Here is a 13,541-nt window from a genome sequence, read left to right as displayed (position 1 = left end):
GTCCACTAGTCCCTTCCTACCTCTAAAGACTCCACCTCCCCCGACCAGTGGTATTCTCTTGACAGCCTTTTCATGGTCAAAACCGGTTCCCATTGAGTTACGCCGCCCAAACCAAATTTTCACCTGGTTTCCCTGTGCCACCTTTTTTTTTTCTGTATAATAAGTGCTGTGTCATGTTACTGTCAAGTCCAAGCACCTGTGTGCCCAAATCTGCACTATGCACAGCCCGCTATAACGCAACATTTTGGGTCCAATATTGGATATACCGTACAGCTTTATTTCTTCATTCGTTAGAAACAACTTTCACACCTGCTGTCTTAATGAAACTTGTCACACTTCGTGCAGAAACTTAGTGGACATCTCACTCGCCTCCAATATCATCGTTCCAGCAGTCCTACGTTTACAGCGACGAGCGAAATAAATTTCCCACTCAAAGCAATTATGGTGGCGGCCGTCTTGCTTTTCGGAAAATTGCTCCAACTCCTTTTTTGGCCGCAACTAGAGAAATTCCCCCGAATAACGACTAAAACTCAATATATAAGAAGAGGAGAACAGCTAAATGCCCTTCTTAGGTCTGCCCCAGCATTCATGCAACGTCACCCTCAACGTATCGGCTCAAAAAGCAAAAGTTTCGTCCGTGCGCGCTTCCGCCGCCACAGCTTGGCATGCGAAAAGGCGCCGCAGGCTGCTGAACGCGACTCACGGTCGAACGCCAGCTCCTCCGCTAGCGGCGCTGCGCGCGTTTTTCAAAGCGCCCCCTATAGTTCCCGCACGGAGTGTATAGTGGCGAAAACTTCACTGCTCGCTGCAAAGAGTGCAAAAATATATCCGCAGCCGGGGGGTCCTCTTTCTCCAACCTTCTCAAGCACCTTGGGGTGAGCTTCGACTTTCATTTCTGAACACTACCGCCAGGCATGGAATCGGGGCGATGGAAGGCTGAAACCTTGACAACGCTCTCCAGCCTCCACGGATTTCCCACCGCTGAGAAAGTTTTCTTACATCTGAATACTGCACTGCCGTCCAGCGCACCCGTTGAGCGCATCTTTAGCAAGGGGTGGGATGTGTTGGGCATCAAAAGTGGAAAGTTAAGTGATATTTGAAAAGCAGTTGCCGCTGCATTACAACATGAACTGAATAATTTATTATTTAGTCCATCCTGTATCGAAGCAGCAAACGCTTTGATTCAATTAAGTCGTAGGATGATAATAATATATATCTCAAAAAGTGAAATAAAATCTTTCTGCGAGTTCCAAAGAAAATTTGAATTGTAGTCAGCGCATGTTGTCATCAATGTCTTCATTCGCTATTTTGAAAAGTAAACAAAGGTTCGTTGAAATTAACTAAGTTGACGAAGTAACTCTAACTGTAACACATTACTTTTATTTTTAAGCAACTGTAACTGTAACCTAAATATATTTTTGACAAACTATCTGTAACTGTAACTAATTACTTTTTCATGGTAACTTACCCAAGACTGCATGTGATCTTGTCAAGCAGTACTTTGCACAGATACTGATTGATTTGATTTTGCAAACACAACTAATTCTGAAATCAAATTAATGTCTCATACGGTATGCTGAGATTGTTCCATACTTTTTCTTTTTTATAGGATTGTTACGTACCTCATTTTTTCAATAGCCTCTTCAGCCTGAAACAGACGTTGACGCAGACTGGTGTATTCAGCTTGGCTGATGGTGACAGCATCTTTGTTGATATCACCTCCTGCTTCTAAGTCCTCCACATCTGTTAGGGAACACACACCCCACAAAGTATATAAAGCCTCAAGGCTTCCAAGGATATCTTGGGACAAATTCCAGTGGTCAATTGCCGGCGAGGCCTTGCCAGTGGCACCGGCGACCAAAAATGTGCCAGTGGTACACCATGTGGCCCTCTCCACCCCAACACCCAAATGCAAAACGCCCGCAACTGGTGTTTTTGTTCGCCTGGGTCGCGAATAACTGTTAACTTCTGCCTCAATTCGTCTATGGTACAATAAACACGCTGTATGTGTCAACAAAATAAATTCGGACTCTGATATGTGCATAAACACAAGCGGCTTCACAATATTTTTAAATATAAACATTACCACAGTCCACACACTTTACAGCATCTTAAATTATGAATTTAATGGAAGGGCAGATCAATAAATAGGTGTGGTGCTGCCTTCACATGCGTTAAATTTCACTATAATTTGTTTGGATTTCCGAGGAACTGTTGCCAATGAGGCTTGCCAGCGTCGCTTTTGGGTGGCGGAGAAAAGCTCACCGGAGAGTAGCTCACTGGAGAACAGCTCCATTGCAAAACCGGCAGAAAACGGAGAAAAGTTCGCCGGCCCCTGAGCGGACGCAAAAAAAAGCTCACAAAACCTTTTTTTTTTTTTTTTTTTAGCTTAGCGGATTGTTTGTCGCATGTGGCAGTTTAACCCGAATTTTTCCCTTCAATAAAAATAATTGTCCACTTTTTTGTAATATTCTTGAAGTTTATTTGGCATATTTACTAATTCCTCAGAAATTAGTAATCACATATTCTGTATATTAATGACGCCACAAGTATAAAATCAGAAGACGGGACACCCGTAAAAAAGACATTTTATTGACAGCTTGACAGTGTGCTGTCGGTAGCTCTGTCAGATAAAACGGTTCGCTTTTTGCAAGTTAAGTGTGTGAACCGTTTCCGCTCTAAAGATTGTGTGGTGCCTGATAGATGAGTAGGTGTTTGCTGGTGTAATCAGTGTCGGCTATGCTGTTTTCTTTGTTTTTTTCACTAATAAAACTTTAGTTGCGAGGACAGCTTCTTACTGTCGTGTTTTTTGTCTTCACTCTGTCTTCATCAATAGAGCAGTTTTCATCATGCATAACGTTTACCAACTTGTACAATTCACTACTTTGCACAAGACTAATTCTTATATAGGTCATGAGTAACAACAGTGACAGTGTGGAGCTTTGAAGGTCATGGGTGGCTCGCCATAAAAGGGCACTATCACACAAAGGCAACGTGTGGAAAAAACAGCATGAACGGCTAGAAAACGTGCATGTCCGTGGAAGAAAGAAACCTCAATATCCTACTGACCATTCTATCCTGTTTTCAAAGGTTAACAAACGCTTCAAAGAGAATTTCAAGCATGACGTTAATGCGCATGCACTTTTGAATTTTCTGCATTTAAAGTTCTGCTTTTTAGGTTTTAGGCAGACACTATTAGGTTTTTGAACTTCTTCCTGTTTTTCAAGTTCATAAAGTCTCCTGTTAGGCTTTTGTTGCCCAGAAAGTAAACCCCAGAAAACACTTGTCCGCTACGATTCATATGGGAGCAATATACCCAATAAGCTTAACAAAGATTACAAAAAAAGGACATTTTTTTTTACAAAAAACTGACGCATTTTAATTATAATAAATCAATGTATGTAACGCACATCAATTTATTATAATTAAAATTTGCATGATCCGACAACCTCCATATGAAAACAATAAAAATAATCTGTGAGCTTTTCTCCACATACACTCATTGCCAGTAAGCTCTTCGCATCCGCCAGTTTTGTGGTGAGCTTTTCTCCAGGATTCGTTGCTTTTCATACTCTGTTTTATTGTTATCGCCTTTATTTCCACTCTAGTCTCCTCCAATGCACCCCCCTCCCCTTCACCCCTTTAAACTGTAATGAATGTTCAAGCCTTCAGCTACATTGAACATGGTGAAATCGCGCACAAAGAGACGAGGACAAACGAGGAAGGAACACAGAACACAGAATGTTTGTCCTCGTCTCTTTGTGCGCGATTTCACCATGTTCAACGTTTACCAACTCGCCCAACTTACTACTCTTCTTCAGCTACATCACTATCCATACTTTATTTTGTTCTACATGGGTGTAATAACGTGTTATTTTGCCGCTGTAAAAAGAAATGCATGGAAAGTGATGCAGCGCATGTCCCAGAGCTAGCTAGACCTTGAGCAGACTGGACAAATTCTCTCAAAAATTTTGGCTTTATTGATTGATTATCTTTATCTTTACCGTTTTTGCTATCTTGCCTCGGAGCAAAAAAGGGTGTCTCAATAACTCCGTTTGCGACTCAAACCCGCTATTTCCCGCTTTCGGCAAGCTTTGTTTTGTTAGGTTCCCTTTCCTGATTCGGATGCGACGATACTGGATACAGTTCGGCAGACAAGCTGCCCAACCTCTTGGAGTTCAGGCGAAAATTGTGCCGGCAAATTGCCGGCTCGCGCATGAAAATCATTATCCGAACAGCTTGCACTTGCCAGCCTTTCACCACACAAACGTCCTTGCCAAAGATATAGCAAAAAGTTTTGCCGAGAAATGACCACCTGAATTTGCCGTTACTTTGGTTAATGTCTTCAGCCTATATAACATAAAACTATATTTCCCAGAAAAAAAAACTCCCTTCACATTGCAGTCACCACAATACAAAATGAAGAGAACATACTACAAAATTGTTGTAAATATGTGCCTCTAAACAGTGTCCTTATATGCACAAAAAGATAGGCAAGTAAATCTGAATTAACATTAATGAAAACAAAGTTTGCAACATTTAACAGCATCAGGTCATGCTAAATTGAGCTATTGCATTCTTTGGCTCAAACACCACTTGTTATGATATGTGTGTAGAGTTTCATTTTCCCAGAGATTGTGAGTTCAAGTACACATGCTGCCAGTTTTAATATCAAAGGACATTGTAGTGTAAATTTTTCCTGTGATTGCTACTGCAGGGTGCACATTGAAGACTCCAAGCTAGTGGCCATGCTGCACTGGACAAAATTCCCTTTCAGACACATGTCGTGCTTTGCAACATCCTTATGACCGGTTCCTACTGACTGGAAAAGGCGACGAAAGAGACGGGAACCACAGACAAGTAGAACACGACATGGTGCATCCGCAACTGAAGTTTATTAAAAAAACAAAAATAAGAGCCCTCTAGAATTAAAGTACCTACCATCAAATCCTTAGGTATGCACCACCCCAAAAGGTAACCCACCCCCATTTTTGGCTTGATTTGATATTTTTTTTAAACACCGAAAGATAGCTTGCTCCTAGTAATTGCAGTGTTCCAATCAATGAAGACCTTGGCGTAAATATGCTTAGTTAGCTATGGCGGGATATAAGCGAGTACAGTAATCTAAGCTTCATTGCCTTGCGCCGCGATAACATGTTTGACAGAGCAACATGAAATAAAAATCTCATTTTTGCAACTTTTCTTGATTGCACACTGAAAGTTAGCTCATTCTTCATTTTCACCCAATTTTCTCTTAATTTTAGGCTGGCTATCTCTCGGGGTATAACGGTAGTTGTGCCTTGTCTTGTTCGATTTGTCTATGGTCCCCGTCTGTTTCAACACCTTTTCCAATCAGCCATATGGGCCAAGTGGCCCATTTATCAACTCTGCAGGAGTCCATGCTTACTCTTTGACCAATAGCTCCCGCACCACAGAATATAGGCATGCAAAAAAGGAAAAGCCTGGACTTCTCTTACCGTACGTTAAGAGGAGGTCATCCGGCAACACTGGCTGGAGAAACTTGTCGTCCTGCCATGGAACATTGGAGGCGTCTATCCGCTGAAGACTTTCCACGGTTATGTCCTAGTGAAAAGAAATCGATGAAAGGACAGTGTCGGTCGCTCCACAGCACTCGGCAATGCTTTATCAACTATCATGTTTTCAATGCCAAGAGTCGACTGTGCAATGTGATACACGGATATGCTTATCTATGTTGAACTCCGACAAAAATTGACCAGTAAACATTTCTACAATTTAGGTTCATGCAAACTTCCCTGCTTTCTGGAAGTTATTCTCACAACTGTGCTGTAGGCTCCAAACTATCGTCTTCGGCCATTTTTGTTTCCTTTGTCTCAAGTTTCAAAACAAGCCGTTACTAAAGTTGTCTGGGATTCCTACGATGGTCAACTATATCCCCGGTTTTATGTGTGCATAGCCATGCCAGACATTGACATGCTCAAATGACAGCACCTCCAATAAAGTTGATAGCTGGGATAGTTGGTATTCACTGTGCATACCGAGGTAAAATAGCATAAACACAAATATGGGAAAAATGGGACAGGACAGAGCGCTAACTCACTCTGTCCTGTCCCGCTCTTCATATCTTTGTGTTTGCACTATTTGCTACGTTCTGTCGCACTCTTCCCATCTTTGTGCTTGCGCTATTTTACCTCAGTATGGACGGCACCTGTGCAATGAAGTGTGAATGTTGACCATTTACTTTCAAGTAAATGTGCCGGATGCTACTGGTGGGACTATTCCTTTTCACCTTTCTTTTGTGTATAAATACCCGCCATTCCATACATGGCTTGCCATATCACATCAGTTGCAATTGAGGCGGTCTTGTTGCAGGTGTTGGATGGACAGATGGTATTGGCTACCTCCTTTGTATCAGGCGGCTGCTTGTGCCACCTAGGCTAGGAACATTTACACCCCTTCCCTTTAAAGGGCAACTCCGCTCAATTCCAAAGAATTCGGGATAATGAGTGATTTCACATTAAAAAGCCCTCGTAAAAAACACTACGTAATTTGCTTCGTGAAAAATGGAATATAGATTTTTGAATCTAATTTTAAACACGAGCAGAAATCGAAACCGAAAATTCGGCTCTGTCCGGCAACTTTGGCCCCGGGCCGCCAAGAAAATGGCTATCATGTGGTACGAGATGTCACATGACCCTCTACGCAACAACAGGTGGGATTAGGATGGGCGTGTGCCATGTGCAAGTGTCGTCTGCCCCGTACTATACACCATCTCCCGATGTCTACAACATTCGACGACGTCTGCACACGTAGTCGCGGATGAGACAATAATCCCAAACGGTGAGACGATGGTGGCGGTAGCGGCGGGGCGGCCGCACAGCTCCCAAAAAGCGCACTGCGCAGGAACGTTATGCCAATCACAGGGACACTGCTGAGCACCGAGAGGAAATGTTGCTTACGTCGCTCCTTACGTTTGCCCGGAGAAATAAAAACAAGCAAAAGGGGCAACGGTGATGATGTGTAGCTCAATGTTGGCTACGCCCACGCCGTAGCCTTGACTGCGCTGTTGGTTGCACCTTGATTTGCCTGCTCAAGTCAGCCAATTTCGACATTTTGGCGAGTTGCAAAGTTTGCCGGACCGTTTAAGAAACATTTAGACAGAACTACTTCGTAATATTGGACGTGTGGTCTTCCTAGGTGATACTGAAGAGGACTGCATTGTTTTGTTCAACAAACAAAAATGAAGCAGAGTTGCCCTTCAAATGTTGTCACTTCAACTGTAAATTAATAGCAAGTCCATGGTTGATTATGCTGGTTGCACGAATTAATGCAACAAGCAAATAAAAACATGGAGTGCGCTTAAAAGGGTACTCTGGCGATTTTTTTTTTTTTTTTTGCTATTTCTATTAGCTACGTCTGCGAAATCGCCGGCCGTTACTCTTTCCGGCATGCTGTATTCAGTACAGCAAAATTCTAAATAGTCATTGTAAAATAAAAATGACGCCAAAACCAAGATTCAAATATGCCCGCACTTTTAAATGCCATGATGTGAAGTCAGGGGAAGGCAGGCTTGCAACAGGCCCACAGAACTTTCGCCTGGAGCCCCATGTTGCACATTCTGGACTCCCATGGCAACTATGGAGAAGGAAGTGACGTCAACAACGCAGCAAATGCAGATTGGATATTGACTGATCCCTGATCAATCAACATCCAATCTGAATTTTCGGCGTTGTTGACATCACTTCCTTCTCCATAGTCGCCGTGGGAGTCCAAAACATGCAACACAGGGCCCCAAATGTCACGTTTTCATTGTTGCCAGTAGAGCCTTTGGATCACTATTTCAACAATGTTTGTTTGTTGGTGTGTATAACAAATTTTCAGACAAATCGGGAACTACAAAGAAGACGCCGGAGTACCCCTTTAAACTTCGCCCCGTTCGCACCGCCTTCTCATTCGCTTCCCATGCTCTTGGGTCACACAACGACCTAGTTCTCATGACACAACACTCCTTTAACCCAGACACGTCCGTTCACAAATGCGTTGAGAACCACTGCAGAGTAACCATCAGGTAGCGGGTTCAGATCGTTCTTGTGCCAGAGGCGGCCGCATACAGAGCACAAGTAGGCAAAGAGATTTTGCATAAAGCGTTTCTCAAACACGTTTGTCGCACTAACGTGCTGGCCGAGCCTCTCGCGTGCTCGTTGCTCCGCCTCGGTTTGCCGTCTCAGCCGCTTCGCTTCGGCCTCCCTGGCTCGCATCTCCGGATCGCCCTGTCGCTGCAGTCGCCTCATTTCGGCTTCACGGGAACGCAGTTCGGCGTCTTCACTTCGTTTCAGTCGCTTGGCTTCGGCCTCCCTGGCTCGCATCTCCGGATCGCCCTGTCGCTGCAGTCGCCTCATTTCGGCTTCACGGGCACGCAGTTCGGCGTCCTCGATTCGTTTCAGTCGCTTGGCTTCGGCCTCCCTGGCTCGCATCTCCGGATCGCTCTGCCGCTGCAGTCGCCTCATTTCGGCTTCACGGGCACGCAGTTGGGCGTCCTCATTTCGCTTCTGACGCTTCGCTTCGTTGTCCGCTGCACAACACTCGGGATGTTCGGCCCGGTACTGCCGCTTGGCCACTGCCTCCATCGCACGATACTCGGGATGTTCAGCACGCTTCTGTCGCTTGATTGCTGCCTCCCTCGCACGATATTCCCAATCCAAGGCCCGCCTCCGCCGCTGCGCCTCTGCACGCCTAGCCTTCCTCTTCGCCTCCTCGGCTTCCGTTTTAGGTGGCCGACCCCGTTGCCGAGCAGGAGCAGCCGTAGATGCGGCGTCCACGCTCGATGACGGCATGATCGACATGAGTGGAGTATGGACGATGCCTTCCATGCCCGCGAATCGGCGCCGTGTCGGCGCTTACTGGACTCGAAATTTCGCACTCCACCGTTTACTCCAGTTTGTTGACACTACTCAGCAAGACGCGAAACACGCCTGGAAACCACCTTGCCTGGAAACGAGGTTATAGCAGTTTCAGGTTCGAACAACGGTCTCGAACGTTGGTCTCGAAGGTCTCGAACAACGTTGGTCTCGAACGAAGCGATTTACAGCGATGGATGGTAATGGCTATGCCCTTTGGGTGGATGGATGAATCCGGCTGAGCCCTTTAGATCGGGCGGTAGCTTACGCCACCTAGCCATTTTGTTTTACCGTTTCAGTTTAGAATATTTAAATGTGAAATCTATATTCACTCCGCACTGCAAAGAAAGTGAGGCTAAAAGCCCCCTTGCCATCAGTTAATAAGAAAATACCTAGTTTTCTCTCGCTTTCTGCCACCATTCACTTAATCTTTGCTCAGTAATCTCTAGTCTTGAAATCCACTCTCCCTTCGCTGTCTCTAAAACCCAATGACCTTATTAAATTTATGTTGTCTTCGGAAAGCATAGGGTGAAGCCCTTTACAGTAGAGTATCAAGTGCTCAGCCGTCTCGTCCTCCTCTCCACAAGCAGTGCACACTGTATCCATTTCCTGGTACTCGCTCAGTATGTTCTGGTTCGCAAAAGACCCGTCCTCGCCTCAAACAACAATGAGCTTCCCCTAGAATAATCATTAATGCTTTCTTTGGCAATAACTGTTTTGTTTAATCTATAGCTTTCCAGAGCCGTCTTTGCATTCCCTCTAGCCACCGATCTCTTTCTGTGGCCTTTACTTTCTTCTTAACTGAGACCTGCTCTTCCGTATCTCCACTATAGCTTAAAAACTTTCCTCTTGATTTCCTAGTGTGCTGTCTCCACTTTGTGTCTATACTCCTCATGTATAAATAGCTGAAAACCTTTCATGCCCATTGCTCCCCATCCATTTGCCTCAACCAATCCTCAAATTCTATCTTGCTCACCGCTTCTCTGCTCTCAAATGACGCCCATCCCGTGTCCCCTTGCACTCCCTGCATTTGGTGTTTTGCAATGTGCCCCCAAAGCCAGCCTACCTACTCCTACCATGTAACGGGCGGCAGCTTGCGCCACCTAGCCTAACATTTCGTCATCCTTTTTTTTTTTTTTTTTAACTTGTATGAATTTTGTTTTAACAGATTCTCCCCCTTGCCTGTACTTCAGCGTTGCCCGACCGCGTCCCTGTACGTCAGTGCTGCCCGACTGTGCTGGGCTGTGGGCAACGTTGGCTGTGGGTTTTCTCGTTGGTGGACTGTGGCTATGGGACACATTGATACTTTAGACCCCTGTTGTAAATGAAAATATCTCCAAACTGCAGTCTAAAAACACGATTTTCGTGTAAGTCTTGTCAAATTATGAGGCGCTGGAGGAAATTAGCCTTCTGCATTGATTAAACTCTTTTTGTTCACGTTCCAACCATTGAAAAACATGCGGGGAGGGCCTCAGCATGCACCTAGTATCGCCGCACCGCAATGTTCTTCTTCAACATAAAAACCGTAGGCTTTTATCACCATCACCATGGTAACGAACGTTGTTTTTCCGAACGCCGTCTGCTAGCCAAAGTTTAATAGTTTTGTAATGAGCAGCCGCAGACTGTCACTGCCAACATTACTCTATCAACTCAGTTGGCAAACTCCCACGGAGAGCGTGATCTTTTCTCATACCCTTCAGCCGGGCTAATGCTGTTCAAAGCACCAACCTTCTTGCTCACTGCGGCGCATCTACCAACAGCCGTTCAAAACACGGCAACAGCGAGCAAGAAGGATGACGCTTCAAACAGCATTTCCGAATCTTGTGGTTATCAGCGGAAACTGGCGTGTGTCAGCACGTGTCTTAGAAGAGATCCCACTCTCCATGGGAGTTTGCCAAGTGAGTCTATCGAGTAATGTTGGCAGTGACAGCCTGCGGCTGCTCAATACAAAACTATTAAACTTTGGTTAGCAGACGGCATTCAGAAAAATGTTGTTCGTTGCCATAGTGACGGCAATGAAAGCAGATGGCCTTTATGCTGCGCAAGAACACTGTGGCGCAGCGAAACGAGGTGCGTGCTGAGGCCCTCCTCGCATGCTGTTCAATGGGCATAACACAAACAAAAAGAATTTGAAATAAGTACTTAACGCTGAGGGATGATTTTCTCCAGCGCCTCATAATTTGACAAGCCTTACACAAAAAGCAATTTTTTTTTTTTTACATTTTGCGCACAGTTTTTTTTGTTGTTTTTTTCATCTGTAACATGGGTCTTAAAACTTTCGGGTACAGCAGCTTGCGTAGGCGCAATTCTGGACACTGGTACCGTCTAAATTCCTGCGTTTTTTTTTTTTTTTTTGTGTTCTATGGCGAATAGAATGTCTAGAGGCTTCTAAGAAAGCATTGTACTATTTCTGGGAAGAAAAACAAACAAATGAAAGCTACTTTTAGTGGGTTCATGCACCACAGAACAAGCGCAACTGGGATGTTTGTTTCATTTTATGTTGGTTTTCCTACGGCACCATACATACTGCCATGTCAATCTACAAAGGTCTTAACTGGTGAAAATATCTGAAACACCACAGGATAGCCGAACTGCATGGGTATTTCCTGCTCACAATATGAAATTCAACGAGCCTCATCAATCGAACAACATATATTGTACGTACCTCACAGTGCTGCGTTATCCTAACACGATATAAGAAAAAAACTCCAATAAAAGAGCATGTTCAATACACAGCGTCGACGACGGTCACTTCACGACGATTGGATGGAATCCGGCTTGTTTTGGGGCATGTTTCGAAGAGCGGTGCTTTTTTTACACAGCACCAAAGCAAATGAACGAACGCGTCTATTCCATCCCCATACCCGGACCCTACCAGCTATTTTTCGCCAAGACCGGGAAAATAGCTGGGAAGGCTTTTCAGAAATTATCTCTACGGAAATAATCCTCGAAGAACATTGAATGGCCTGCGTCGTGGGCTGCTTGACATTCACTCTCTTTATTTTTTTTTTTTTGCGAAGGCTGAGAAGGTTACGAGCCCTGCTATTCTCTGGCTCTCACGGTGGAAGTTGACACAAAACACGTAAGCATCCTGAACAGGCAAATAAAGTAAAAACTTTCAAGAAAAGCCGGCAAACTCTGAATGCGCAATGCAGGTGGGGAATCGCGCTGATCTGCTTTCCACAGCTCAGGCAGGTGGCAGAAATTTTTGGCTGATAGGGGTCGCTCGAGTCGCAAAATGGTGGCAGCCAGAGAGCTCTTTTTGCAAAGACCTATACGAACATGTTTTGTTTAAAACATCCTTTCAGCATAAAAAACAAATACAATTGTTGGTCTTCTTTAAAAAAGGCTCTTTGCAAACATTGAATTTGTGTATTTCTGGGTTTTCATTTAACAGCGCGAAAGTTGTATGTGTTTCAACACTAAAACAGACAAAAGCGTTTTCCAGTCTGTCAACAGCAAGCATGGCAGCCCCAAGCGTGTTGAGCAGCTTCAGGGAAAACATCAGAGGACTGGAGGAGATCCTGAGTAAGCATGTTATACAAGGGGAAAGGAGGCAAGCTGATCCTGAAGAACCATCATCCACTAACTGACCTCAGTGATCTACTGGATTTTCATGCATGTGCTAGGGCAATGATTAAAGTATTGGACAGAGCATGAAGGAATACTAAGGGAGCTCCAAAATAAATTCAGGAAAGGAAGGCGTCTAGAGGACCACCTGTTCGCAATCAAACAGATCATGGAGATTACCAGTCAAGAGCAAGGGCCATTGCACCTGGGCTTTTTAGACATCTCCAGGGCTTTCGACTTTGTTGACCATAAACTTCTTTGGATCAGTCTTCAAGAGCTTGGAATGCCAGTGGGGTGGAGGGACATACTGCAACAAATATAAAGACAATGGTGTTGCTGTACAGTGGGGTGATAGAGACCCGATCCGATTAAGACAACACGAGGTCACAGGCAGGGATGCCGACTCTCTCCACTATTGTTTATGTTGTATATTGCCTGGGCTGAAAGAGCACTGTAAGACAGTGGAGCAGGTTTCTGCATGAACTGTAGCGAGGAAGGGAGACAGGCGGCACAGAAAGTTCCTGCCTTAATCTATGCAGACGACATGTGCTTATGGCAGGGTCCCTCGAGGACCCTGAGGGACAACTTGACATTCGCGAAGAAGGGAAAACCAGGTTGGGATTGCCCTTCAACCCCAATAAGTCTGGTATCCTCAGGACGGATGTGGAGCCGCTGGATGTACAGGGACCAATGGATATTCCAACCGAACTTACACAGAGGGTGACAATCTAGGGCCAGGAGATCAAGCGGAAGAGCGAATACAGATATCTAGGGGTGACATTGCAGCCGGGACAACAGCACCTCAAGCCACCTGAGACCATGCTACAAGCAACGGCAAGCATACGCAAGGGCTACTTAAGTTGCTGGGGCGTGTGGAGTTTTAGTCGATATGAGACTGCGTGCGCTCTGGAAAATGGTGGCGGTTCCAGGGCTGACGTTTGCCAATGCTGTGCTCCACCTGTCAGCATGCACACAAGAGCACCTGGAAATAAGACAATGAGAAGTAGGTCGCCTGGCACTTAGAACACACTGAAACACAACAAATGAGTGTGTACAGGATGACATGGGCTGGTTATGCTTCAAGCCCGTGAGGCC

The 13,541-nt window shown here is 45.0% G+C and overlaps 2 protein-coding genes across 3 annotated transcripts in view; both read right to left on the bottom strand.

Annotated features, from left to right (window-relative positions):
• LOC120839080 (protein arginine N-methyltransferase 3) overlaps window positions 1-13,541 on the bottom strand; it is a 46,212-nt gene that overhangs the window by 31,171 nt on the left and 1,500 nt on the right. Inside the window, exons 2-3 of the mRNA XM_040209293.2 lie at window positions 5,478-5,583; window positions 1,623-1,743 (exon numbers count right to left, since the gene is read on the bottom strand). Of these exons, the coding sequence (XP_040065227.1) occupies window positions 1,623-1,743; window positions 5,478-5,583 (227 nt within the window). The remainder of the gene's footprint in view (window positions 1-1,622; window positions 1,744-5,477; window positions 5,584-13,541) is intronic.
• LOC120839081 (octapeptide-repeat protein T2-like) lies at window positions 7,903-9,114 on the bottom strand. 2 transcript variants are annotated; one of them, XM_040209295.3, is made up of 2 exons: window positions 8,331-9,114; window positions 7,903-8,222 (listed from the first exon to the last, which is right to left on the bottom strand). In XM_040209295.3, exons 1-2 carry the CDS (start codon window positions 8,847-8,849, stop codon window positions 7,965-7,967), a joined length of 777 nt encoding a protein of 258 aa, XP_040065229.1. In that variant the 5' UTR covers window positions 8,850-9,114; the 3' UTR covers window positions 7,903-7,964. The 2 variants fall into 2 exon arrangements, with proteins under 2 accessions (XP_040065229.1, XP_040065228.1); XM_040209294.3 differs by having other exon boundaries at window positions 7,904-9,113.

The sequence above is a fragment of the Ixodes scapularis genome, unplaced genomic scaffold, assembly GCF_016920785.2.
Source record: "Ixodes scapularis isolate PalLabHiFi unplaced genomic scaffold, ASM1692078v2 PGA_scaffold4__175_contigs__length_147842914, whole genome shotgun sequence".
NCBI lineage: Eukaryota > Metazoa > Arthropoda > Arachnida > Ixodida > Ixodidae > Ixodes > Ixodes scapularis.
Note: the sequence above shows the minus strand (reverse complement) of the source record. Positions and strands in the feature narration are given on the sequence as shown.

Excerpts from the sequence above, each read along its gene's own strand:
- LOC120839081 (XM_040209294.3), bottom strand. The coding sequence starts at position 8,849 with ATGGAAGGCATCGTCCATACTCCACTCATGTCGATCATGCCGTCATCG.